General features: G+C 44.1%; 1 protein-coding gene across 2 annotated transcripts in view; it reads right to left on the bottom strand.

Moving 5' to 3' along the window:
- Nucleotides 1-27,676, bottom strand: part of LOC143804254 (calpain-2 catalytic subunit-like) — a 50,788-nt gene that overhangs the window by 2,496 nt on the left and 20,616 nt on the right. For both annotated transcript variants that reach the window (XR_013221002.1, XM_077282174.1), the window contains exons 6-18: nt 14,159-14,242; nt 13,965-14,050; nt 13,115-13,189; nt 11,363-11,523; nt 10,988-11,157; nt 10,857-10,868; nt 9,966-10,177; nt 9,532-9,568; nt 8,402-8,467; nt 1,188-1,245; nt 726-790; nt 376-444; nt 107-185 (exon numbers count right to left, since the gene is read on the bottom strand). Coding sequence is in view for 1 of the 2 variants with exons in the window: in XM_077282174.1 (XP_077138289.1) it covers nt 107-185; nt 376-444; nt 726-790; nt 1,188-1,245; nt 8,402-8,467; nt 9,532-9,568; nt 9,966-10,177; nt 10,857-10,868; nt 10,988-11,157; nt 11,363-11,523; nt 13,115-13,189; nt 13,965-14,050; nt 14,159-14,242 (1,174 nt within the window). In the remaining variant the exon portion in view is untranslated. The remainder of the gene's footprint in view (nt 1-106; nt 186-375; nt 445-725; nt 791-1,187; nt 1,246-8,401; nt 8,468-9,531; nt 9,569-9,965; nt 10,178-10,856; nt 10,869-10,987; nt 11,158-11,362; nt 11,524-13,114; nt 13,190-13,964; nt 14,051-14,158; nt 14,243-27,676) is intronic.

Here is a 27,676-nt window from a genome sequence, read left to right as displayed (position 1 = left end):
TTTATTAAATTAGGTTGGTCTGCAGCAGCACTGTATACACAAAACGGAAGACTTTTAACCAAGTCTATATACAAAAGTGCGTTGTTGGGTTTTTTTTGTCACCGACCTGCTGCCTCTAGAGCTTTCCTCATCTCGTAGGCGTTCATTGTCCCTGAGCGATCCACATCGATGGCCCTGTAAATTCCCTAATACACAAAAAATAAAATGTCATAGCCATATTGCACCACTAGATGGCGGCAGAGCAACACCAAGTAAACTTATGAAAAAGAAAAGTGGGCTATGGGCGACCATTGCAGGGGGTCACCAGGATCTACACAGCCATCAAGGGTTAATCATGTTTTACTTATGCATTGGATGATGTGATGGCCGCCTTACCTGGTATTTTACTAATTTTGACCATAAAATATTGAATTCTTTCAGTCCCAGTTTGCCGCTTCCATCAGCCTAAAACATTGGTGCAAGTTAAAGAAAAAGAGAAATTCCAAGAAAACAGTAAATTTTACCATTTTTCTACATTGATCTGGTCATATAGATAGATTGGGGGTCCCCTAATTGGGGGCACCTCAGTACGTGGCAGCTCCATATCTGACATGGTCCATTGAAATCAGTGGGTGGTGCTACAGGAGGTGCATCAAGAAAACGTCTGGTCCTAGGTGACTTTCCGCTTCTTATAATCAGGTTGTGGCATCACCCCAATATATCGTTCAGTACTAATAGGAGGATACGTCCAGCAGATCCACGATGGTCCTACAGGTCTCCAGACTGAAGCCGTCAGACTTGATGTCCGCCTCTACAAGAAAACACAAGAACACAGATTGCAGCAAAGTGGTGAAGCCAGCGCCTCCATGATCATCGGCGTACGTTCACTGCACACAGGGCAAAACTAGGGCAGAGGACGGGCAGCTTAGTCTTCCCATCCCATAGCTTGTGAATACATGTGGGCCCCCCTATTGGGGGTTTTCCATCCCTCGTCTTGTGTAAGGAGAGATTGCATTTATCAGATATTTACAGCATGCTATCACTGTGTGAGAGTGGAACACCCCTTTAATTTCAATATGGCTGCACTACCATACCCCATATAGGGACTCGTACACTCCTATCGTCCCCCGGTCTGTACATATAGATGGGGGGGTCTCTAGGAACGATAACAGGAGCGCAGAGGACACGGCCAGAGTTTAGTAACTTACGTTTGGAAATCACTTTCTTCAGGATGTTAAAAAGTTCAAAAGCTGAAATCTCTGCGTCCTGCGGAGAGAAGACGGCGTGAGATTGTGACAGTGACGTCTCCCTTGTGGGGTCTGCAGGGAAACCCAGCGGCCAGGACCGGAGGGGCTTATTAGTCTCTGGTGGTCAAATCATGGGGTGCGATTTTTTTTTAGTGTTTTTAAATCAATTTTGTAAAAATCGTGTGATATACTGCAACATGGTAAAACATCTAAATGTAACAAAAGGATCGGCGGAATGAAAAGTTCTGCAAGTTGTAAATCTACCTTCTGTACCGTTTCTTGCTGTGAATGGAAGACTAAAAGTAACAGAGCTCTGGTACATAGTAAGGAATCCTGCACCGTCAGTTTGCCCACGATCAGGGTGGGTATTCAGCCCCCAGATGTCAACAAGAATGTTTCCACTCACTGACAGAAAGCAGGGATCTTAGAAAGTGAGCAACTGAAAGTCAAAGGACATCACACTTGGAAAATTGGAATTATACACCTACAAGTGTCATGGCAGCGGCCCCCATTTCTCCAGATGCTGCAAACTACAACTTTCAACATGTCCTGACATTTGAAGATTTTAACTGTAGCCTGGGAGCAACTGTGAGGAAAGGAAAGACATTTCTATGATGACGATGATCACTGGGGTAAATTTCCTAAAGCCACCACTAGGGGGAGTTCAGTACATAAAATGTGTACAGCCACCACTAGGGGGAGCTCACTACATACAGATTTATGCAGGCACCACTAGAAGGAGCTCACTACAGATTTATACAGCCACCACTAGAGGGAGCTCACTACATACAGATTTATACAGCCACCACTAGGGGGAGCGCACTACATACAGATTTATACAGCCACCACTAGGGGAGCTCACTACATACAGATTTATACAGCCACCACTAGAGGGAGCTCACTACATACAGATTTATACAGCCACCAGTAGAGGGAGCGCACTATATACAGATTTATACAGCCACCAGTAGAGGGAGCTCACTACATACAGATTTATGCAGGCACCACTAGAAGGAGCTCACTACAGATTTATACAGCCACCACTAGAGGGAGCTCACTGCATACAGATTTGTACTGACACCACTAGGTGAATCTCACAATCTCACTATATACAGATTTATACAGTCACCACTAGGGGTAAGTGCACTACATACATATTTATACAGTCACCACTAGGGGGAGCTCACTACACACAGATTTGTACAACCACCACTAAGGGGAGCTTACCGCATTCAGATTTATACAGCCACCACTAGGGGGAGCTCACTGCATACAGATTTATACAGCCACCACTAGGGGGAGCTCACTGCATACAGATTTATACAGACACCACTAGAGGGAGCTAACTACTTACAAATTTGTACAATTGCCACTAGGGGGAGCACACTGCATATGGATTTATTGTCACCACTGTATATAGATTTATACAGCTCCCATTGAAGTCAATACAAGAACGTCCATGACAGTCATCTATGAGAATACACTGATGCAGTGTGTGCAGTAATATTTACAATAGCAGAGATTCATTCCGATTACTGTAAGCAACTTGCAATGCACCCTGGGATATAGCGTAACACTGGTGGCCTCAGGGTCACATTGCAGACAGCTGATCTCACCGCACATAAGCTCAAAATGAAAGAAAACCTGTTGATTTATCTATGAAAACATGCTGCATATGAACACAGAGCACATGCAAGAGGCAGCGGCTTTAACATCTTAAACGAGATGTTAAAAAATATGAACACCTTCAAGGGCTTTTTTTTTTTTTTTTACTTGAAAGAATGCATTTTTGGCTAAAAATAATTTTTCGTGATGAGGTTTGATTGAAGCTATAGGAACTAAATACTCAAAAATAATCTATGTATTACAGTACACAGCAAACTGCAGCATGAGAGCTCGTTCTTCTCCTGAACCATCTTCTAAGATGATTTATGACCAGATGAAAGTTTAACAATATAATTTGGCCATTGTGACGACACAGCATTTAATCATAATTATCCAGACATCTATTTTCAGTACGCCAGGAGGCATAGACTTATCTTTATGTTGTCCTTTCTTGTAGGTTGAATTATTTGTAAATTGATGAATGGTTGTTATTTACCTCTTATATCAGCTCCTACAGTTTATTCTACTGTTATCTTTGCAAAACAGGGTTGCAGGGTCACGGGACAATGATGTTTGCAGATATGTTGATTATACATTATACCAGGCCATGCAGTTTGTTGACTTGCAAACTTTGAGGGATAAACTGAATGTTCAAACAATGTGAGTTAATCTCATCACCCCCCCCCCCCAGCCTGTGAATAATGGCTTGAAGAACGGTTGTGAACAATAAAAAGGGGATATGCCTGTGTAACTATATACATCCAAGGGATCCAACGAACCAGAGACTCTTTACGAAACCACAGCCTGGAATACTCTGCAGGATAGCTGCCAAATCATGGCTCCACCATGAGGGACACATTTGTTATTCTACAGAATGTCAGCTTAGGGAACCACAGCACCAGCTGAAAGAATACAGATCTGCTCGATTGACCATCACTGAACCCATGGATACGTTTGGGGTAGTCAGGATTTGGACCCACCGGTCACCCGAGCCCCATGGATACGTTTGGAAAAGTCAGGATTAGGACCCACTGGTCACCTTGCTCCATGGAAATGTTCTGAGAAGCCAAGTCACCTGGACTTGTACTTCAATGGATTATCCTCTTCCTAGGCTCGTCGTTACCTCCGCTCTTTGCGTGCTGCAGGTGGGGCAGTCGGCCCTGAAAGCTCTGGCGTCACAGCTGCTCTTATCCCGACGAGTCAGCGGAAGGGTGAGACTCAGTAATTTCCACCCTCTTGAGTATTTTGTTGGACAGTTGTATGTTATTTGCCTGTTTTGTGATTCCATAAAGTATTGTCTCCACAGCCATAATTCAGCTTAGAGCGCACTGACGGAATCACTGGTATCATTCTGCAGTATGTTATATACAGTATTGTGATACATAAAGGCTGTAGAAACCAAATGGCACAACATTTTTAATAAAACCCTACTGCAAAAATATTTTTAAGCCAAAAATAAATGCATTGAAGAAACAAAATAATGTCCCCAAAAGTGTCTCATAAATATAGGCATGAAAGATGGGAAAAGGCTGTGGAAATGGACACACTGTCTGTCATACCTCTGCTTGGGTCTATACCGATGGCAAGAAAATCCAGAATAATACGGTTAGTGGCAGAATGATAATGAATTAGTCCTGAAGAAGACTATTAGCCGTGAGCTAATGGACCATAAACAGTCGCGATTGGCGGCAGCGCAGTGATTTACAGGGGATTCACATAAATACAGTCATGGGTGGAAATGCTGGTACCATTGAAATTGTTCCACAAAATTAGGTATTTCTCCCAGAAAATTACTACAATTACACGGGTTTTGTTACACACGTTTATTTCCTTTGTGTGTATTGGAACAACACAAAAACACAGAGGGGAAAAAAAGGCAAATTGGACATAATTTCAGACAAAACCCCCATGGGCCAGACAAAAAAAATTCTTGGCACCCTCAACTTAATATTTGGTTGCACATCCTTTGGAATAAATAACTGCAAGCAATTGCTTCTGGGGAGACACGTTTCGGGGGGGGTTTCATCAGTGGGTGCTCTAGTCTATTGGCCCGAGACCGCATGGACCAGGGCTCATCCCGCCGGACGCCCGCTCTCTTTTTACAGTGGGCATAAGGCTACTCAGACAACACAGGGTGAGGGTAAAACAGTGTGACAATACTTTATTGAACCACAAAATAGGCAAATGACACAGAACAGTCCCAGCAAAATAACCAAATGGTTCAAAATTTACAGAGTCTCACACTTCCTCTGACTCGCTGGGATAAGAGCAGCTATGACTTCAAATCTTCCAGGGGCGACTACCCCACCAGTGGCATGCACACAAAGGAGGTAATGACAAGCTTAGGAAGATGACAGGCCATTGAGATAAAAGGCAAGGTGGCCGGATGGTCACAACCTGGCTTGTCCAAACGTATTCATGAGTTCAGTGATTCTACAGGATGCCAGCTTAAGGATCACAGGCCCCGGCTGGAAGAATACAGATCTGCTACATTGACCAACAATTAACCCATGGTAAAGTTTGGGGAAACCAGGTTGTGACCCTCCGCTCATCTGGCTCAATAGAGATGTTCGGAGAAGCCAGGTTGTGACCATTCGGTCATCTGGCCACGTGCCTCAATGGACTGTCATCTTCCTAAGCTTGTCGTTACCTCCTCTCTGTGTGTGCCACAGGTGGGTTAGGCTACTTTCACACTAGCGTCGGGAAAGACCCGTCGCTGTGCGTCGGGCCGACGTTCCCGACGCTAGCGTGGTCTCCGCCGCACAACGGGGGCAGCGGATGTATTTTTCCAACGCATCCGCTGCCCCATTGTGAGGTGCGGGGAAGTGCGGGGAGGTGGGGGCGGAGTTCCGGCCGCGCATGCGCGGTCGGAAAAAGCGGACCGTCGTGAGCAAAAAACGTTACATGTAACGTTTTTTTCTCCCGACGGTCCGCTACCACACGCCCAAGCGTCGCAAAACGGACGCGACGTTTGGCAATGCGTCGCAAATGCGTCGCTAATGTTAGTCTATGACGAAAAAACGTATCCAGCAAGAACTTTTGCTGGATGCGTATTTTCGGCAAAACGACGCATTTGCGACGTATTGCAGTTAACGCTAGTGTGAAAGTAGCCTTAGTCGGCCCTGGAAGCTCTGAAGTCACAGCTGCTCTTATTCCGGCGAGTCAGCGGAAGGGTGAGACTCTGTAATTTTGCACCATCTTTGGTATCTTGCTGGGACTATTTGCCAGTTTTGTGGTTCAGTAAAGTATTGCCACACCGTTTTACCCTGTCTTTTCTGATTAGTATTATGCCTACGGGAAAGAAGGAGTGCAGATGTTTTGGGAAACAGTAGAATTATGTGCTTTACTCAAACCCTCTCTCCACAAGAGGCTTTCCTCTTTGACAATTTTCGAGAGGAGCCAACAATTTTGTCCAGCCCTTTTTTGGAGTTTTGTGTGAAATTATGTCCAATTTGTCTATATTTCCTTTGTGTGCATTGGAGCAGCACAAAAAATAAAAATAAAAAAAGAAGCAAATAAACATGTATATAACAAAACATGAAATACTTCATTTTCTGGAACAATTTAAAGGGTGCCAACATTTTCGGCCATGACTGTAAAGCTCAATCCTTGTATAGTGGAATACTTGCAAAATCGTTTCCCATTCCGCTGCCAATTAAAGGCTATAAAAACATCTATGCAGATCTAATACTTATTAACCCAAAATTCAAAATGTACATAATGAGTCTATTGGGGTCGGGAACTTAATAAAATGAGATGTAGTTCCTCCATGATAGATAAGAAATGCGAGAGTGGAGTAAGCTGGATAATCCTACCTAACAAAGAAAAAATGGAGTAGCCGTAAACCACAGAAGTGGAGAAAAAGGAGAACTTTATTGGAAAAAATACATTAAAAATATCAAGTACCAAATTTTTGGGTCATGAGAACAAAAGGAGGAACAACCCTTGGGGGGTATACCAGAAAAGGTGTTATGTATATGTATAAGTACCTCCCCTTGAACAAGCGGTAGCGAAACGCGCGTCGGGGCTGTGTGGGGCATTCCATTCTACCTTCATATGAGTAAGTGGTAGATTGTACCGACGCTTTATGACTAACGGTGACTCCAGGGATACATGCAGGATTCTAGGCAGTGTTGCTTCTGCCCAGTTTGACTAGGATACCATCTTTATGAATGTAACTTACTCTTACATACCTGTCACCAGCATTTTCCCTCCATGCATATGTACCTTTTCTATTAGGTCTATTATAAGTTGTGCTGATGAATCATGTGTAGTACTGAGCACCTATAGAATTGATCTCTACTCTGTGTTTCTTATCCCAAATACATAACACCTTTTTACGGTATACCCCCCCCCCCCCCCCACACAGGTTGTTCCTCCTTTTGTTCTCATGACCCCCCAAATTTGGTACTTGATATTTGAATGTATTTTTTTCCAATAAAGTTCTTCATTACTTCACTTCCGTGGTTTATGGCCACTTAATTTTTTTCTGTTAGATCTAATACTTAACACAGCTGAGGGTTTGCTACAATTGTATCTAGCCTAGACCATCCCTCAAGCTAAACACCAAAATGATATTTGTTGCAATGTATCAGTGCAGATAAAATCTATGTAGACAGAAGAGATCTGTGCTACTAAGGTGCTTAACCTCACAGAGGATTGTCCAGACCGTAAACCATTGAAGCAAACCACCAGTTGGGGGAAGGACTAGGTTCTCGGCGGGCTGTGAGAAATCCTGTAAATGACGAGCGGGTTATACACAGATTATGACGGAAATTCTCATTATACAATAATTCAACTTTACTTTTATAAATCCAGAAAACCCGACCGTGTACAGAGAGGACTGCAAGATCAGACTACACCGGCGGTGTTTGTAGTCTGTTACCATGGAGACACACAGATGTTTCACAACTCCACAAATATCTATATTTTTTAAGTTTAGAAGCATTTAATCATTACAAAAAAACTGATTTAAAGGCATTTCTGGTGTGACGTGGCGTGCAGTATAAATGAGTGCTGTATGCATAGTTATATACTTTCTGAGAATAATTCGTCAGTCACTTTTCTCCAAGTTACACCATCAATGAGGACGCTTATACAATGTAAAAACTCATACCCCTGTGAAGCTTAAAGGATATACACAGTGTTGGGGTAATTTTTATATTTTTGCAAAAGAATCTTTTTAGAACAATTTCTGCATCCTTTATGTATCACAGTACATAGGAGATTGCAGAAGGAGTTACCAGGGAATTAGCAAGGTCTCTCCTGGACTCTTTCATGTTGTTTTATGACCTGCTACAGACCAGACATGAGCTTGCTGACTAAGTCACTGACAACTCTTTCTGCAGTCTGCTATTTACTAAGATAAATACAGGATGCAGAAGAGTTATCGTGCAAAATTTATAATGAAGCCCTAATGCAAAAATGATTTTTAGATTAAAAAAAATAAATATATGCATTTTAATAAAAAAAAAATTAAAATTCCCCCAATAGGTGTCTATATCTATTTTAATGGAGCATATCAACCCTCTTATCTGTATAAAAAGACCAAACCACTGCCGAGTCCTCACCTCTCCAGCGAGCTGCAGAAACAATCTCCTGAAGCTGGGATCAATATGATCTTCATCAAGGTCAGGCTATAAAAAAAATATATAAATAAGAGACAGCGGCATTACCTCTGGCCGGCCATTAATTGGTTTAAAAGGCCAGTAAAACCCCTGTCTGTATGACCGATGAGCCTCATAGTGAAGGGGCCTGGCTTGGGACCACCAGCTATTAGCTAGAGAGCAGCTGTAGGATTAAACAGTCATATAATACCACATCGATCCGGAGATGACAGCTATAATGTCACTATAGGATCAGGCGATGTCTGGGTTACTTTGTCTATAGTAATACATTTTCCTTATTGCTTCTCAGTTATGGGGTCTGGCAGGTATTCTCTGAAAACCAGGAAACTGGAGGGGTGTCAGGAAATCTATCAGCAGGTTTTTGCTATGTAATCTGAGAGAAGAATGATGAAAGGGCAGAGACCCTGATTCCAGCAATGTGTTGCTGTTTCAGTGCAATCAGCAGGAGATTATCACTACAGGACTGGGTGTCTCGTGCCTCCTAGTCCAGCCATTGATAAGCAGCGTTCTATCACAATACAGTGTAAACAGAAAGCTGACAATCAGTGGTGTTGGGCGGAGTTATATACAGAAAGCTGCCAATCAGTGGTGTGTGGGTGGAGTTATATACAGAAAGCTGCCAATCAGTGGTGTAGGCGGAGTTAAATACAGAAAGCTGCCAATCAGTGGTGTGGACAGGTGTTATACACCAGAGGTGTCAAACTGCATTCCTCGAGGGCCGCCAACAGGTCATGTTTTCAGGATTTCCTTAGCATTCCACAAGGTGCTGGAATCATTCTGTGCAGGTGATTAAATTATCACCTGTGCAATACAAGGAAATCCTGAAAACATGACCTGTTGGCGGCCCTCGAGGAATGCAATTTGACACCTCTGTTATACACAACTCAGCATTCCGAGCTCCGCTAGATCTGCAGCAAAGAAAAAAGTGATATATCACCGGAATCAGGATCTCTGCCCCTACATCGTGCTACTCTCGGATTACAAAGCAAAAACCTGCTGACAGGTTCCCTTTAAATATGGCACCAACTCATGTTTTGGCTATAGACCCCCGTCTGGTACTGTCCGTAGATTACCTCGTCAATGTTGGCCTCAATGTCATCATCGATAACCCTAAAATCATCCAGAAAAAAATAAAAGATTAGAAATCACAGCCAAGTGTTAAATAAAAGCTCAGATTATCAAGGTGGACACGCATCTCTGGGGATGTATTGTCTGTAAGGTTACCCAGCGGGTACAAGTCACAGGGTCCAGCGACCACTAAATGCAGGAATGTTAGGGCACCTGTTCACATTAGTCAGCTAGACTTGCTGAATTTCGTTGGTCGTCTGGTGGAGAAAGATGGATCCACAGAGGACAAAGGGCCCAAAGGGGCCCGGACGGGACAGAGTTATACATGCATGCTTAAGGGGGTGGAGGCCACAGTCGTTGCGGGTGTTTAGTTCACTGTATATGAGGGGAGTGACGATGGTGCAGGACGAGGACACCACACCCCGCTCCGGACACTTACTGAGACTCCGCATTCTTTTCGGAGAAAACGCGAAGACAGAAGTCTCCTAATTTATTAGGCTCAAACGTGGAGGGGACGATGATGTATTCTCCGGCAGGAAGGCGGAATCTATTCAGCACTTCTCGCAGATTTATGAAGGTATCCGATCGATCTCGCGCCTTGTTCCTCATGAAGAAGTCTTTGCTCAAGTGCACATTGGTCTGACCCTGCAGCTGAAGAAAAGAATTCACCTATTAACGACCACCGGGAGAGAGGTGATACGTGTCCAATGTAGGATATCCATTTAATAAAGGCTCAAATGTACTGCACGAGGCAGGATAGTAACACTATACACACAAACGTGTCTGTGTGCGGCTCCGCTGTCACTCCCTGGTCCTCGGGGGCTGGACTTCATCACTCCCTAGAGAATGCATGGACTCCCATTTATTACACCAGATGTTTTCGGCTGATTGATTAATTTGATATTTTAAAAGTTGCTCAATTTTTGCAAAAAAATAATTCCACAATCCTTTCCCCCTGGAGTGATTTCATGTAAGCCTGAAATTTTAGCTCAGTTTTAGCCAATCATGAAATGCTTTTTTTCTACTAAAAAGTCGCAATAAAAGCTATAGGAGTAAAAATCAAGTGCATGTTGGAGTTTGTACAAAATTCATATACAGTCCATCATTTTTCAAGAATTAGGTGCAAAAAAAACCAAAAAAACAATGAATGCCACAAAAAAAAAAAAGAAAAAAAAAAAAAAAAGAGTCCTGCACAAATATATAGTGTGAAAAAAAAGGAGGTAAATATTATAATACCGCCCCTGCGGAGCAGAACGCTTGTATTCTGCAGTGGAAGGTGATTATTTCTGCACTTACCTTCCGGCAGACTGAAGGTGCACAATGTACGTACCTGTGCGGGGACCTGGGGGCAGAAGAGGACCACATTATTACACGGCACAAGCAGCCTATAATCTCGACTTTAGATCTCGTTTTTTAGAAGGAGCTTATGAGCATCAATGACATCTTAAGTGTTGAACCTGCCTCATAGATTGCAAATCCAATGGTGTGCATGTCCTCGCCCATCTTCCTCGCCTTCCTGCGGTTCTTCTGGATCAGGCCCACAATGAAGGTGCAGCCTTCCTCCCCGTCGTCCGGGTCATCGTCCTGCTCCTCCAGCTTTATCAGGTACTGGGGGTTCATCCAGAAAGTGTCTGCGAGAGAAACGAGAAAGCATCGGAGTTCAGGTCTAGTCTCCTGAAATACTCTGCGCTGCTGGGAAACCCCGCTTCTTCCACTGTGTGACTCTCGGGCCTGTGACCGCTCCGTTGTCCTCAGATTATGACACTCCCACGAGGGGCCATCATATCTGTCCCTGCTGGAGCAAAAAGCCACGTGAGGCCCCTATAATATGGGCACCTGGATAATTCCTGCAGCCTCCGGCGGTCGATCCTCTCCTCCACATGCCGTCCATCTTTACCAGGCTCCACTTCTTGTATTTGTCTGATGACAGGGTGTCGGGGGTGAGGTTGCAGATTTCCAGCCTTGAGTATTGTCTTAAGAAATCATTATAAGACATCCTGACGGGAAAAAAAACAAAAAACAGATGAGTTAGGACATAATAAGGGGGACCGAAATCCTTATGGGCTTAGTGCTAACTGATATGTAGGGAAACAAAGCCTAAAAGAAAGTAAATGAACCCCCTGTACAAATGTGGTGAGAACACACCCTTATAAATGTGCATAAACCAAAAACACGTCAGTCTTAAAGACGTTGATACAACCATATCATATCCACTGTATAGACAATAAAAAACAAACAACATTTGCCATTTACATGCTGTTAAAAAAAACTATCCAGTGAGGAGTTATGACATTTTTTTTTTAACATAGTTTGACGCCACCTAGTGTTCACAGTGTATAGCAACGTGCATGTCCTACTAACGAGCTGGACGCACATGCAAATTTCAGAGGAAGGCAGCCAATAGAAAGTGCAGACAGAGCAAAAAGTTGTTTCTATTGACAAACTGTACAGACGATCACCAGGCTGTAGAGAGAGTGACTGAGCATGTGCGACCACCAGCACTCCGTTCACTAGGTGGTCGTGCATTTTTTTTGTACTCTAAACACCAGGTTGCACCCTATAAGGTCAGAAAATGTCAGTGTCCTTTTGGATAATTTACTAAGTAATTTTTTATACACTGGACAACCCCCTTAACTACTTTCGATCTCAACTATGGCCAATGTTTTTTTGTTTGTTTTTTTTTTTATTTGGTTTGTCGCTTCATTTTCTGTGACTTTTTCTTTCTACAGCTGATGGAGCAGTGTTGATGCATGTTTTTGTTTTTTTTATATATACAAGGCAAGCAGTAGTTTTACTCATTTAGTGGCTAATGCAACTTTTTTTAAACATTTCATTACATTTTTTGGGGGGGAGATAAGTTTTTAGAAATATATTAAAAAAAAAAGAAAGAAAAAAATAAAATAAATAAGAGAAAATTGTCTGGAACAGGAAGGGGTTAATACATCGATCATATTAGTGGTGGATGGTGATTTGTGGTTCCCAGCAGTGCTGCCCTTGCAGCCAGACAGGCATTTCCTGCTCTCCTGGGCGAGGTTCTGTGACTCCGCTTTGGTTTTATGTTTTTTTTGTTTTGTTTTTTTAATTATTTATTTATTTTTTTTTACTTGTGACATAGGAGAGCACTCGCCCCCCGGGCCACTATTCAGCTATTCAGGTCTTTACAATAACTTGTATGGCTGAATAGTAACAGGAGCCAACGCAGCAATCATTCTATTATCATAAGAAAACTTTCCCATAACCCCAAACTTCTCTAGAAAGTGAATTAACCCATTGCATTTTTATTTTTATTCTCCTCTTTAGATAATCCTTCTCGTTAGTGGGAATATCAGAGATCATCTAGAGAAACCTGGCATTAAGTGTTTAATTTCCCTGCAGCACCCCTGCAGGAGAAATGAAGTATTACACAGCTACCACTTGTCTGTATAATGCACGCCCTCCACACACCCCTGGGCCCTCCAAAGCAAGATAAGCTTTTTTTTATATAACCACTCTCACTGCTCTGGTAAATAGCAGGGGAATGCTGGGACTTGTTGTTTTGCAACAGTTGGAGACCACAAGCAAATAAAGCGATAAGACAGGACGTCCTACCAAAACTCTCCGTCGTCGCAGCGTTTAATCAGTCTGTCTCTTTCCTGTGGATCCACGTTATTCCATTCACTAGAACTGGACATGAAATCATCAGATTATTTCTTGTGCAGAATCAGCGTTCACAGTATCAATACCTCTTTGCAGGGACATAAGAAAGGTAATTGCTAATAACTTGCTGAAAGGCCCTCAATCTGCGATTATTGGGTGCGCCAAGGACAAATGCGTACAATAGTGTTGAGTATTTTATATATTATACTCCAGAGCTGCATTCATAATTCAGCTAACTACTGATTTCTTCAATTCCCTGCAAATCTGGGCAACAAAGAATTTGTTATCTCTGTACACTGAACGTTCTACAGTGTTTCATTGTGGGAGACAGGTTTTTTTTTTTGTCGTTTGCTACATAGCTGAACTCATAATTCTGCCGACTTCCTATCAGTTCAATGTAATTGTGTACAATCCACATTTATATGCCAGTACACAGCATGTATGGCATTGGGCGCTATTGTACGGAAATTACTCCAGAGCTGTACTCATAATTCGTCCGACTTCCTATCAGTTCATTGCAAAGCTGAGCAACCCACAGTTATAGCTACCGTAAACACAGTACATTTATCCATGTTGTATTGTGAGATACGTAGTGTAATAGCCCAGTAAATGTAGAATCTCAGCTGAGCTTCAAGACTGTCGACACAATGCTTAAAACTCCAAGTTGCATTCTGCTGAATTTTAAATGCAGCTCTGGAGTAGAAAGCAGCTAGGCCAAAAATAGTGAAGTCGCAGAAAACCTCCTGTAACAGCGGAGAGTCAATATGATCAATGGTGAATGTTTATATCATTTTCTTCTCACTTATCGCTCCACGCTCCAGTCCACTCCACCTCTCCCCAGGGATTTCGGATCCTGATGAGTTTTTCCTGGCTTCCTCTGTAGTTTACCTGGTTGGATAACAAGAAGGTGTATGGAAAATTATTAAAAAACAAACAAACAAAAAAATAATAATAAAAAAAAAAAAAAACTGCGCCAAAAAATTAAAGTGTTCGCACCTCTTCTGCGGCGGTCACCGAGTACGCGTGGCCCTTCACCAGCTTCTGGTGGGTGATTGCTTCAGTCTCGGCAGCACTTGTGATCTGAAATGTATAAATGTATCAATAATGTTGCAGGAATGGCCGTCGCTGTGTCACCTGTGAGATATAATTCCTCTAGAATTGTCAAATCAGCAGAGTTATGGTTTGCAGCACATGCGCAACAGAGGAGTCCCGTGCCCGACTCTGTTGTCCGTGCACACTTGGTGCAACCTTCCTCCAGGTTGTAGCAAAGCAGAGAAATCCAGGAACCAGTCATCCTCCCTTTGGTAACTTTATTAATGCAGAAAAATCACAACGTTTCGGCCACGCAGGGCCTTTATCAAGCCATAGAAAGAGAGAAATATGCATGCGCATTTTGACGTACCGCACCTAATTAGTGTAAAGACTTTAAAGTCTGATTTTTATGGAATGGGGTGGTGTTTGGGAATGGGAAGAATGCCCTTCTATAACCTGGGCATGAGGATGACAAGTTCCCCTTGATACTTGGATGCAGCCATCCCTCTACTTCAGAACTACCTAAAAAAAGTGCCAACTAGTAATAAGCCCAGGAATGTGCGCTTCTCATTAACTGCTTTACCATCTGCTACAAGGAACATTGCATTTCCAAAAAGACAATCAAGACCTTTCCTATTAGGAAGTCGTAAAGTGCACCCAATGGACATGTAACATTTCTAAAAAGACGTCATAATGTTCTATCGAGATAGTCAAAGTTTAAATTAGTTGACCACACACTATCAATGGCTGGTGGCCGATCGATCATTTGGTCGGGAGTTATCGTTCTTGACCCCTTTCTGATGATTGTGAATGTGTTGTGCATGGGCACAGAGGAATACTCTCTGGCAGACATCTATAGCATTGGCTTCTATTTCCGGAGAACAAAAAGTTCAGGCACGTTGAAATCCAACTGTCCGAGTCTTATCTGTTGTGTCATCTGCTTTGGTGGTTATTCGAGAGGCCTCCATACATATTGGATGGTTAGCGGGTGGTCCCAGGATCGGTGACAATAATCTAAGGAATATTGGCAGCTTAGGCAAATAAGTCAACTCTAATGGTCTATTTTGTGTACAAGTGTTCCTAGACATCTAATCAGGACGCTGATCAATCCACATCATCCGTTCATCAGGTGAAATGATCTATTGGTTTACAATAAGGATCATCGTTCACGGCAGCACATTGTCTTGAGTAAAACTGGACCTGCCTCTCCAGGTCGATTAGGGAAGATGACTTACCAACGTCAAGACGACCCGGACTACGGTCACCAAAGTTCATCGAAGACTACATAAATTGTCACCAGTAAAAGGACCTCCAATTATCAAGTTTTAGACAATTGTCAAGAGTTGACAAAATGAAGAATGATGTTCTCTCCAGACATCTTCTTACAGGACAATATTAATGATGTCTCAGTCCACAAAATCTTTTCGCTCAATGATTACAGGTCAATGACTCAAATATATGTTGCCACAAATCATCGATGGCCATATTCTGAACATGTGCAGTTCATCTAGCGGACAAAATGATGGATGGAAGATGGTACAGGTCGTGTGCTACGATCGGTCATGTGCCACCAGAACAGACCACATACCACCAAGTGAATGCTTTTTCCTGTCTAATACTTTCTCGTTTCTACTTACTTACTCCAGTGGATCAAAGACGCAAGGAGGCTACTGGAATTTAGACTTCCAAATGGATCCTGGATTCCACATAGACTAGTCAGAATTGGAACCACAAGAGAGGGATTGCCTAAAACTCTTCTGTTTCTACACTTCCACTTATCTAACCAACATTGTATCGTCCTCATAGATGCACATGGTGCAGAAGCCAGCGATTTCAGTGCACCTGGCCGACCATCTAATGGGCATGAAACTATTGTTCAGAATATCGTTTCCAAAAACAAACGGGATAGGCAGGTCAAATTGCAGTGTGAAGGAGAATATGTCTAATGAAATCAATTAGTAAACCTTATATAAGTCAGTTCAGATATGGTGTAGCAAGATGGCGATTGTGTCTTTGAAGCTGTCTTGGAGATCCTTGAAACTGACCTGGAAGGAATCTTTGGAATGCAGGAGTGAAGGCACTGGAATACCCCACATTTGGAAATGAAGTTGGAATGAACCAATCAGAGTGACACTAACTATTCAGAAGTTGTGCGACCTCCCCTATTTCCTGTTCTTAACATATTCTTTTGTTCTGAGAATAAAGTTCAGTTGGGCATCACCTTTGACTGAGAGAGGCTGTGTGTATCGTCTTTGTGAATCTGATGCATTCTTAGCCTCTAAGCTAGCACTCAGCTTATATTTGGTCAGGTACAAGCAATCATATTGATCTCACTTTAAGAGATCACCCTCACATTTCTGGCATCCCAACGTGCGGCTCATTGAGGATGTACACTCCCCAGACATTGACACCCGGAATAAAATCGAGGAAGAGCGTCCAGAGTGGTTCGACTAGGAGACTGGTCACCTCCATAAAAACATGGTAAGTCTGCTGATTCCTTTATGAATCTGTAGTACTTGCCTGTGTTTCTCAAACCATTCTGTGTGTTCTCTACTCGTGTTTGCCGAGTGTCTGTGCCGCCCTGACACGGTGGGTGTGGGATACGTACACCTGGTGGCCTTAAAAGAACCCACGGCTACTGGCTGTGAGGAACACAAACCGTGATTGATTGCTTATAACCTGTTGTATGTGTCATACCAGCACTGTGCTGGGCTATCTGAGTCTCTACCTGTGTGAAGCAGGCAGGGGGAGAGGAGGTTGTCTATGATACGGTGAGCGCAAAGTTGCTCCTAGAGTCTCGGGTGCGGAGCATGGCGTGATAGAATCACGGGTGGTCGAACCACGTAGTGCAAAAAACGGTAGAAACCTCTTTGAACCCTAGCATTGTGCACAAGGTCTGAGATAGAAATCCCAGTTACAGAGGACGGTCAGTTTTTGTGTTTGTCCGTCCGTCTGGTTATGTGTGTCTAAGAGTGTTGTCCCTCTTCCAGAATTAGCTATCCTGTCTGTGACCGCATGTGGAACGGCGAGATTAGTGTTGGTGCTGGGGTGAGCGCAAATTCTGTGTGGTACCAGGTAACTCGGTCCAGGTCCGAGGGGAGACACAGCGTCCAGCAGACATGTCATTCTCTGTGCGGTTCATAAATTTGGGATGGGACTTCTGGTGACTGGATAACAACTCCGTCTTTTTATTTGTCTAAAGCCAGCAGAAAGTGGAGAAGTTTTTGCAGTTCCGTAAAAGAGGAGGGAATGTGATGATGGCAGATAAGACTGCTGTATGATAGTGATTTGATGAAAATATGTGTATTCCCCGAGAAAGGCAGATTACAGTAGTTAGAATGGCAGGGAGTTATTAAAGGAAAGAAAGGAAGTTGGAAGATGAGGAATTGCTGCAAGTAAGTTTAGCATGGTGCAGAACAACAGAAAATCTGTCTGTCTAAGGAAAGTTGGGTGACTGACTTAATGAGGGTTTTCTGGAAAAGTGTTGAAGTAAAAAAGAGGCTCTTTAAATGATGCTGGCTTGTTAGATCAGGCTGAGATATTATGGAAAAACCTGCGTAAATAGAGGTGATGTGCAGGAAGAAAAACATGGTGATAAGTTTTAGTATGAGAAAGTATGAAACAAAGATGCAGATCCCAGTTTGTCTCCACCCCTTACATTGTGTATGTAGGAACTAGAATTTAGTTTTGGTGGAGACCTGTATGTGGTGCCCCCTGTTGGCACATAGGAACTATTAAACTTATTTCTAAGCTAGGATTGTATCCTTTCTTATGCCCCCCCCCCCACTACCGTTCATGTGCATAGTATGCCTCTTGTCCAGGGCCCCAAAGGCTATGCCCCCATAAGTTTTGTCCATGCCATGAATGAGTATTATGCCTGCACTGGATGGCACCAGCACCCCCTTCAGGCCCTGCCCTCTAGTTCTTTTCTTGATAAAATCCAAATGGATGTAGCAGTTACTAACATGTCTGTCTTTTGCTGCCATCTGAGACTCACTAGGATGATTACTCAGCCAGGGTGGGCAGCCCACCTCAACTCCCTGCTGTTCTCTTGCAGTGCTTATCTGGGTTATCGCCACCAGACCTTACATCTCAGCCTAGGGGACCAGTTATGGTGGAGCCCCAGGAGAGTGTATGGCGTCCCTGGGATCCTAGTGAAATGCTGGCCATAATGAGTAGAATGAAAGACCCTGGAATATTTCCCATGTCATTGGTTACAAAGCTTAATGAAAAAATAGTAATGCTTTCTACTGTTGCTGGTGAGATTTAGAGGAACAGATTAGCCTCCCAGAAAGTCATCCTTCATGATATCCAGCAGGATTCTACTGAATCATGAGAAAATATTATACCCGGTTCTGGCAAAGTTAAAGGTATAAAGTCTGTGATTATAGAGCCACTAATAATGTCCCACTTAGAGTATTAAAGTCATATTCCCAGCTCTGATAACGTAAAAACCTGGTCCAGAGCCCCTGTTACGTAGACCAGGCAAGGGCAAAGAAATTTAATGTGTAAAGTAGAAAAATATTTAGAACTGAGAGTCCTCAGTGTTTGATATATATCTTTCCTATATGTGTAAAGTATGCACAGGGGGATAGCCCCCTCCTTCTCCCCTCTTCAGTCTCTTAGGGTACCGTCTCACAGTGGCACTTTTTGTTATGATCCTTAGTGGCTGAGGATCACAGAATGGACTAGCTTAGTTACTGAACATAGAACGAGCTCTAGGAAGGTGGTAACTGGACTGACCGCAAAACCTGATCCTGACCAAACACACTAAAGGTAGCCGGTGAACGTGTCTAAATTCCTGGACGTCTCGACGCAGCCTGAGAAACTTGCTACCCCTATAGAGAAAGTAAGACCTCACTTGCCTCAGAGAAATGACCCCAAAGATATAGGAAGCCCCCAACAAATAATAACGGTGAGGTAAGGGGAAAATACAAACGTAGAAATGAAAAGAGATTCAGCAAATGAGGCCCACTAATACTAGATAGCAGAAGACAGACAGGGAACTGTGCGGTCAGTAAAAAACCCTATACAAAATATCCACGCTGAGAATTCAAGAACCCCCACACCAACTAACGGTGTGAGGGGAGAAACTCAGCCCCCTAGAGCTACCAGCAAGCAAGGAAATCACATATTAGCAAGCTGGACAAAGACAAATAAATAACCAAGAAACATATTGAACTCTGATGAGCAAAAAATAACCAAACAGAAACTTAGCTTCTCTTGGAGAGACTGATAACGAAGGAATTCAGGAGAGATCAAAATAGCACTGAATACATCGACAGCAGGCAACCACTGAAAGTCCAGGTGAGCTAAATAGGAAACCAGCAACAGATAACGAGACAGCTGAAGCCAGCCCCAGACCTGCAGAATGACACAAAGAGCCACCAGAGGGAGCCCAAAGACAGCACTCACACAGTACCACTTGTGACCACAAGAGGGAGCCCAAAAACAGAGTTCACAACAGTACCCCCCCTTGAAAAGGGGTCACCGAACCCTCATCAAAACCCCCAGGGCGATCAGGATGAGCCACATGGAAGGCATGAACCAAATCGGCCGCATGAACATCAGAGGCGACAACCCAGGAATTATCCTCCTGACCATAGCCCTTCCACTTAACCAAATACTGAAGCCTCTGTCTAGAAATACGAGAATCCAAGATCTTCTCCACCACGTACTCCAATTCGCCCTCAACCAGCACCGGGGCAGGGGGCTCAACAGAAGGAACCACAGGCACCACATACCTCCGCAACAAAGACCTATGGAACACGTTATGAATGGCAAACGACGCTGTGAGGTCCAAACGAAATGAAACCGGGTTAAGGATTTCCAAAATCTTATAAGGACCGATGAAGCGAGGCTTGAATTTAGGAGAGGAGACCTTCATAGGAACATACCGAGAAGACAGCCATACCAAATCCCCAACACGAAGTCGGGGACCCACACCGCGACGGCGGTTGGCAAAGCGCTGAGCCTTCTCCTGTGACAACTTCAAATTGTCCACCACATGGTTCCAAATCTGCTGCAACCTATCCACCACAGAATCCACCCCAGGACAGTCAGAAGGCTCAACCTGACCCGAGGAAAAACGAGGATGAAAACCAGAATTGCAGAAAAAAGGCGAACCAAAGTAGCAGAACTAGCCCTATTATTAAGGGCAAACTCGGCCAATGGCAAAAAAGTCACCCAATCATCCTGATCAGCAGAAACAAAACATCTCAAATAAGTTTCCAAGGTCTGATTAGTTCGCTCGGTTTGGCCATTCGTCTGAGGATGGAAGGCCGACGAAAAAGACAAATCAATGCCCATCTTAGCACAAAAGATCCGCCAAAATCTGGACACAAACTGGGATCCTCTGTCAGACACAATATTTTCAGGGATGCCGTGCAAGCGAACCACATTCTGAAAAAATAGAGGAACCAAATCAGAGGAGGAAGGCAACTTAGGCAAGGGCACCAAATGGACCATTTTAGAAAAACGATCGCACACCACCCAGATGACAGACATTCTCTGAGAGACTGGAAGATCCGAAATAAAATCCATGGAAATGTGCGTCCAAGGCCTCTTCGGGACAGGCAAAGGCAAAAGCAAACCGCTGGCACGAGAACAGCAAGGCTTAGCCCGAACACAAATCCCACAGGACTGCACAAAGGAACGCACATCCCGCGACAAGGAAGGCCACCAGAAGGACCTAGCCACCAAATCTCTGGTACCAAAAATCCCAGGATGGCCTGCCAACACCAAAGAATGAATCTCGGAAATAACTCTGCTGGTCCATCTATCTGGGACAAACAGTCTCTCTGGTGGGCAACGGTCAGGTCTATCCGCCTGAAATTTCTGCAGCACTCGTCGCAAATCTGGGGAAATGGCAGACAAAATCACTCCCTCTCTGAGGATACCAGCCGGCTCTGAAACTCCCGGAGAGTCAGGCACAAAACTCCTAGAAAGAGCATCAGCCTTCACGTTCTTCGAACCAGGTAGGTACGAGACCACGAAATCGAAACGGGAGAAAAACAACGACCAACGAGCCTGTCTAGGATTCAGCCGCTTGGCAGACTCGAGATAAATCAGATTTTTGTGATCAGTCAAGACCACCACACGATGCTTAGCTCCCTCGAGCCAATGTCGCCACTCCTCAAATGCCCACTTCATAGCCAACAACTCCCGATTACCAACATCATAATTCCGCTCGGCAGGCGAAAACTTTCTTGAAAAGAAAGCACAAGGCTTCATCACAGAGCAATCAGAGCTTCTCTGCGACAAAACAGCCCCTGCTCCAATCTCAGAAGCATCAACCTCGACCTGAAAAGGAAGAGAGACATCAGGCTGACACAAAACTGGAGCCGAAGAAAGCCGGCGCTTCAGCTCCCGAAATGCTTCCACAGCCGCAGGAGACCAATTAGTCCCATCCGAACCCTTCTTGGTCAAATCCGTCAAGGGTTTAACCACGCCAGAAAAATTAGCAATGAAGCGACGGTAAAAATTAGCAAAACCCAAGAACTTCTGAAGACTCTTAACAGATGTAGGCTGAGTCCAGTCATGAATAGCCTGGACCTTGACTGGGTCCATCTCAATAGTAGAAGGGGAAAAAAATAAAACCCAAAAAGGAAACCTTCTGTACTCCGAAGAGACATTTTGAGCCCTTCACAAATAAGGCATTAGCACGCAGGACCTGAAATACCATCCTGACCTGCTTCACATGGGACTCCCAATCCTCAGAAAAGACCAAAATGTCATCCAGATACACAATCATAAATTTATCCAGATATTCTCGGAAAATGTCATGCATGAAGGACTGGAACACAGAAGGAGCATTAAAGAGTCCAAAAGGCATCACCAAGTACTCAAAATGGCCTTCGGGCGTATTAAATGCTGTTTTCCATTCATCCCCCTGCTTAATACGCACAAGGTTATACGCACTACGAAGATCTATCTTAGTGAACCAACTGGACCCCTTAATCCGAGCAAACAGATCAGATAATAATGGCAAAGGATACTGAAATTTGACCGTGATTTTATTTAGAAGACGATAATCTATACAAGGTCTCAGAGAACCATCCTTCTTGGCCACAAAAAAGAATCCTGTACCAAGAGGGGAGGAGGACGGGCGAATATGTCCCTTCTCTAAAGACTCCTTTATATAACTCCGCATCGCGGCATGTTCTGGTACTGACAAATTAAAAAGTCGTCCCTTAGGGAACTTACTACCAGGAATCAAATTTATAGCACAATCACAATCCCTGTGAGGAGGCAGGGCACCGGATCTGGGCTCATCAAATACATCCTGGTAGTCTGACAAAAACTCAGGGACCTCAGAAAGAGTGGAAGAAGCAATTGACACCAAAGGAGCATCGCAATGAATTCCCTGGCAACCCCAACTTGAAACAGACATAGCTTTCCAATCCAGTACTGGATTATGGTCCTGCAACCATGGCAGACCCAAAACGACAACATCATGCAAATTATGCAGCACAAGAAAGCGAATCACCTCCTGATGTACAGGAGTCATGCACATGGTCACTTGAGTCCAATACTGAGGCTTATTCTCAGCCAATGGTGTAGCATCAATTCCCCTCAGTGGAATAGGGAATTCTAAAGGCTCCAGGACAAAACCACAGCGCCTGGCAAACGACAAATCCATCAGGTTCAGGGCAGCACCTGAATCCACAAAAGCCATAACCGAGTAGGATGACAAAGAACAAATTAAAGTAACAGACAAAATGAATTTAGGCTGTATAGTACCAACGGTGACAGTTTTAGCGATTTTTTTTAAGCGCTTAGAGCATGCTGAGATAACATGAGTTGAATCACCACAGTAAAAGCACAACCCATTTTGACGTCTATGACTTTGCCGCTCAATTCTGGTCAGAATTCGGTCACATTGCATAGACTCAGGTCTCTGTTCAGAAAACACCGCCAGATGGTGCGCAGATTTGCGCTCCCGCAAACGCCGATCAATCTGAATGGCCAAAGCCATTGAGTCATTCAGACTTGCAGGCGTGGGGAACCCCACCATAACATTCTTAATGGCTTCAGAAAGACCTTCTCTGAAATTTGCAGCCAGGGCACACTCATTCCACTGCGTAAGCACCGACCATTTCCGAAATTTTTGACAATACACCTCAGCTTCATCCTGACCCTGAGAGAGAGCCAACAAGGCCTTTTCTGCCTGGTTCTCAAGATTAGGTTCCTCATAAAGCAATCCAAGTGCCAGAAAAAACGCATCCACATTCAGCAATGCAGGATCTCCTGGCGCCAGGGAGAAAGCCCAATCCTGAGGGTCGCCACGTAACAGGAAGATAACAATTCTAACTTGCTGAGCGGAATCACCAGAGGAACGAGGTCTCAAAGAAAGAAATAATTTACAATTATTCTTAAAATTCAGAAACCTCGATCTATCTCCTGAAAACAACTCAGGAATAGGTACTTTTGGCTCAGACATAGGACTGTGAACAACAAAATCCTGAATGCTTTGCACCCTTGCAGCAAGACGATCCACACTAGAAGTCAGACTCTGAATATCCATGTCTGCAGCTGAACTCAAAGCCACCCAGAGATTAAGGGGATGAGAGAAGCTGGACAGACTGCAGCAAAGGGAGAGGAAAAAAAAAAAAAAAATTGTACTCAGGACTTCTCTTATCCCACTTCTGCGATGCATTAAACACCTTTTGGCCTGCTGTACTGTTATGATTCTTAGTGGCTGAGGATCACAGAATGGACTAGCTTAGTTACTGAACATAGAACGAGCTCTAGGAAGGTGGTAACTGGACTGACCGCAAAACCTGATCCTGACCAAACACACTAAAGGTAGCCGGTGAACGTGTCTAAATTCCTGGACGTCTCGACGCAGCCTGAGAAACTTGCTACCCCTATAGAGAAAGTAAGACCTCACTTGCCTCAGAGAAATGACCCCAAAGATATAGGAAGCCCCCAACAAATAATAACGGTGAGGTAAGGGGAAAATACAAACGTAGAAATGAAAAGAGATTCAGCAAATGAGGCCCACTAATACTAGATAGCAGAAGACAGACAGGGAACTGTGCGGTCAGTAAAAAACCCTATACAAAATATCCACGCTGAGAATTCAAGAACCCCCACACCAACTAACGGTGTGAGGGGAGAAACTCAGCCCCCTAGAGCTACCAGCAAGCAAGCAAGGAAATCACATATTAGCAAGCTGGACAAAGACAAATAAATAACCAAGAAACATATTGAACTCTGATGAGCAAAAAATAACCAAACAGAAACTTAGCTTCTCTTGGAGAGACTGATAACGAAGGAATTCAGGAGAGATCAAAATAGCACTGAATACATCGACAGCAGGCAACCACTGAAAGTCCAGGTGAACTAAATAGGAAACCAGCAACAGATAACGAGACAGCTGAAGCCAGCCCCAGACCTGCAGAATGACACAAAGAGCCACCAGAGGGAGCCCAAAGACAGCACTCACACAGTACCACTTGTGACCACAAGAGGGAGCCCAAAAACAGAGTTCACAACAATTTTTGTCGCTACGACGGTACGAGCCGTGACGTTCCAGCGATATCCGTACGATATCGCTGTGTCTGACACGCAGCAGCGATCAGGGACCCTGCTGAGAATCGTACGTCGTAGCAGATCGTTTGGAACTTTCTTTCGTCGCTGGATCTCCCGCTGTCATCGTTGGATCGGTGTGTGTGACACCAATCCAACGATGCGTTCGCTTGTAACCAGGGTAAACATCGGGTTACTAAGCGCAGGGCCGCGCTTAGTAACCCGATGTTTACCCTGGTTACCGTCGTAAATGTAAAAAAAAAAACAGTACATACTCACATTCCGGTGTCCGTCAGGTCCCTTGCCGTCTGCTTCCCGCACTGACTGACTGCCGGCCGTAAAGTAAAAGCAGCGCACAGCGGTGACGTCACCACTGTGATCTGCTTTCACTTTATGGCCGGGAGTCAGTCAGTGCGGGAAGCAGACGGCAAGGGACCTGACGGACACCGGAATGTGAGTATGTACTGTTTGGGTTTTTTTACATTTACGACGGTAACCAGGGTAAACATCGGGCTACTAAGCGCGGCCCTGCACTTAGTAACCCGATGTTTACCCTGGTTACCCGGGGACCTCGGCATCGTTGGTTGCTGGAGAGCTGTCTGTGTGACAGCTCCCCAGCGACCACACAACGACTTACCAACGATCACGGCCAGGTCGTATAGCTGGTCGTGATCGTTGGTAAATCGTTTTGTGAGACGGTACCCTTAGGGTCATAAAGCTGTGCTGCTGAGATAGCCCCCTCCCTCTCTCCCCCTTCTCTCAGTGCTGCTGAGATCTCAGGTTTCACTGTGTCTGATAATATCAGCATTCATGGCGCACTACTGATTTCAGCCATCCTGCTGCCTGTGGGGGGGAAGAGGAGGGAAGTGGGTGGTAGTGGAACCTGCCGGACCTGGCAGTTGAACTACAACAGGGCTATGACTGTGTACAGATAAAGTCCCACAGGGGGGTTTCAGTCATGGTGTTGATGTCCCACTAGATTACCCAGTCCATGAGCTCTTTGTGGATGGATTGCAGTATTGTGTGTATGACCAGTTCTACGCAGAGTATGCTATTGGTCCATGAAACCATAAATGTGGAACCGTTGCCCCCACATGGCGGTCCAGGAAGAGTACTCTGACATGACGCACAAACATGACTGCATAGATGAGTCAGGAGACAGTGGGTTTTGCACATGTCCATGATAAACCTGATCCTAATGCATATTTTGAGTTTTTTCTTGTAGATGGCTCCAGATACCACCAGGATGGGCGATTCTACATTGGATATGCAGTAGTATCCTCACATGAGGTAATCCAAGCTGAACCACTCGCTCCTCACATGTCGTTGTAGGAGGCAGAGTTGAAGGCACTCACTGAGGCGTGTAGAGCCGCTGCAGGTAAAGTCGCTAATATTTACACAGATTCGAATTCCCTAAGAAAGCGACACTCAGGCCTCTCTACCCGTTTCAGTGACTGCAGACTGGTACATACAGCTACCCAAGGTAGGAGTGTGTGAATATGTCCTAGTATGTGTAGATCTGTTCTCTGGTTGGCCGGAAGCCCATCCAGTAAAATGTGCTAATTAATGCTAAAATAACACTTAAACTTAAAAATTCAGAAGGCCATGACAGACACATGAAAGAATTGGGTAGAGCGTTTGTCTCTTGCACTCTCTTCAGTCAGACGCAATCCAAATAGAAAGGCAGGCTTATTTCCTTCTGAAATCCTGCTTGGTAGTGCGCCAAAGACTGGTCTGTACTTCCCATAAGTACTACAGCCTATGTCCAGGCCTTGCAGAAAAAGACTTAATGTGGTGCATAAACATGTGTTCTCATCCATTCCAGAGCCTAATTAAAGTGCAGACGTGTATCAGCTGAATCCAGGTGATTGGTGGTCATATGCAGACACGTGAGAAGCCTAGATCCACAGTTTGAGTGGCCATACCAAGTTCTCCTGACAATGCCTACCTCAGTGAAACTCTAAGGGAGACCACCATGGATTCATGCCTAACATTAAAAAAAAAAAAAAAAAAAGGTGGACGGACCACCCGAGTAATATATATCCTTGCCATCATCTACCTAATGTTGTTATGTATAGGAAATGGGTAACAGGTAGCTGTAACTAAAGAAAAGGGAATTATTACTTTCTGGTACAATTCCTCGAGTACAGTGGTGGCTACATATGGGTTTGATGCCTGTGACATAATACAGGGAAGTGGGAGTGGGGAGCCAGGAGTGTCACGACTATCGGGAAAGACAGAACAATTTGTATTCTTTATTTGTGGTAATTGGGAAAGGAGAAAATAAAAACTGTGGTTCTTGGACATCTGTAGGGTGGGATACAAGTGATAAAGAGTGGGGATATAAACCGACCCCTGCCTTCAAACAAAATAGTAAAGGGAAGTTCTTACTTACGTGGATGACGCTACTCAAATCTGACTCTAGTGACCAATGTAGGACAAAATGTCATCCTTTGATGCTAAGTATTGAGGATCCATCACCCAATGATGTAGGAGAGTATACTTTGGGTGCTGGAATACCATGGAATCCACTTCAACATGTTTGTGTTTTTAGGGGCATGACTTCAATCCAGAACCCCACTTATGAGGATACACTTGCTATAGAGACTGGGTATACAGATGTTAACGCCTGGGTTGAGTGGATGAGGTACACTGCACAACAACAAAATAGAACCAATTGTTATGTGTGTGCAGCAGCCAGGCCACATTTGGGATCTGTTCCCCTATTAATCCCTGAATTGGAGCAGGAGTGTGTCCTTGCCCTCTTTACCAACACCTCCACTAATTATACACAATGTGGGAGATGGAGGGATAAATATCCTGTGTTGAATAAAACTCCGTCTCTTGGTCGAAGTATTACTATCTATCCTGGGAATTACACCTGTATGCAAATACAAGGAAAGGGGCGTTTCTTGGGGAATTCTAGTAAGGGTTTTTGCCATAATAATT

The sequence above is a fragment of the Ranitomeya variabilis genome, chromosome 2 (assembly GCF_051348905.1).
Source record: "Ranitomeya variabilis isolate aRanVar5 chromosome 2, aRanVar5.hap1, whole genome shotgun sequence".
Taxonomy (NCBI): domain Eukaryota; kingdom Metazoa; phylum Chordata; class Amphibia; order Anura; family Dendrobatidae; genus Ranitomeya; species Ranitomeya variabilis.
The sequence above is the reverse complement of the archived record's forward strand: the minus strand, read 5'-3'. Positions and strand labels throughout refer to the sequence as shown.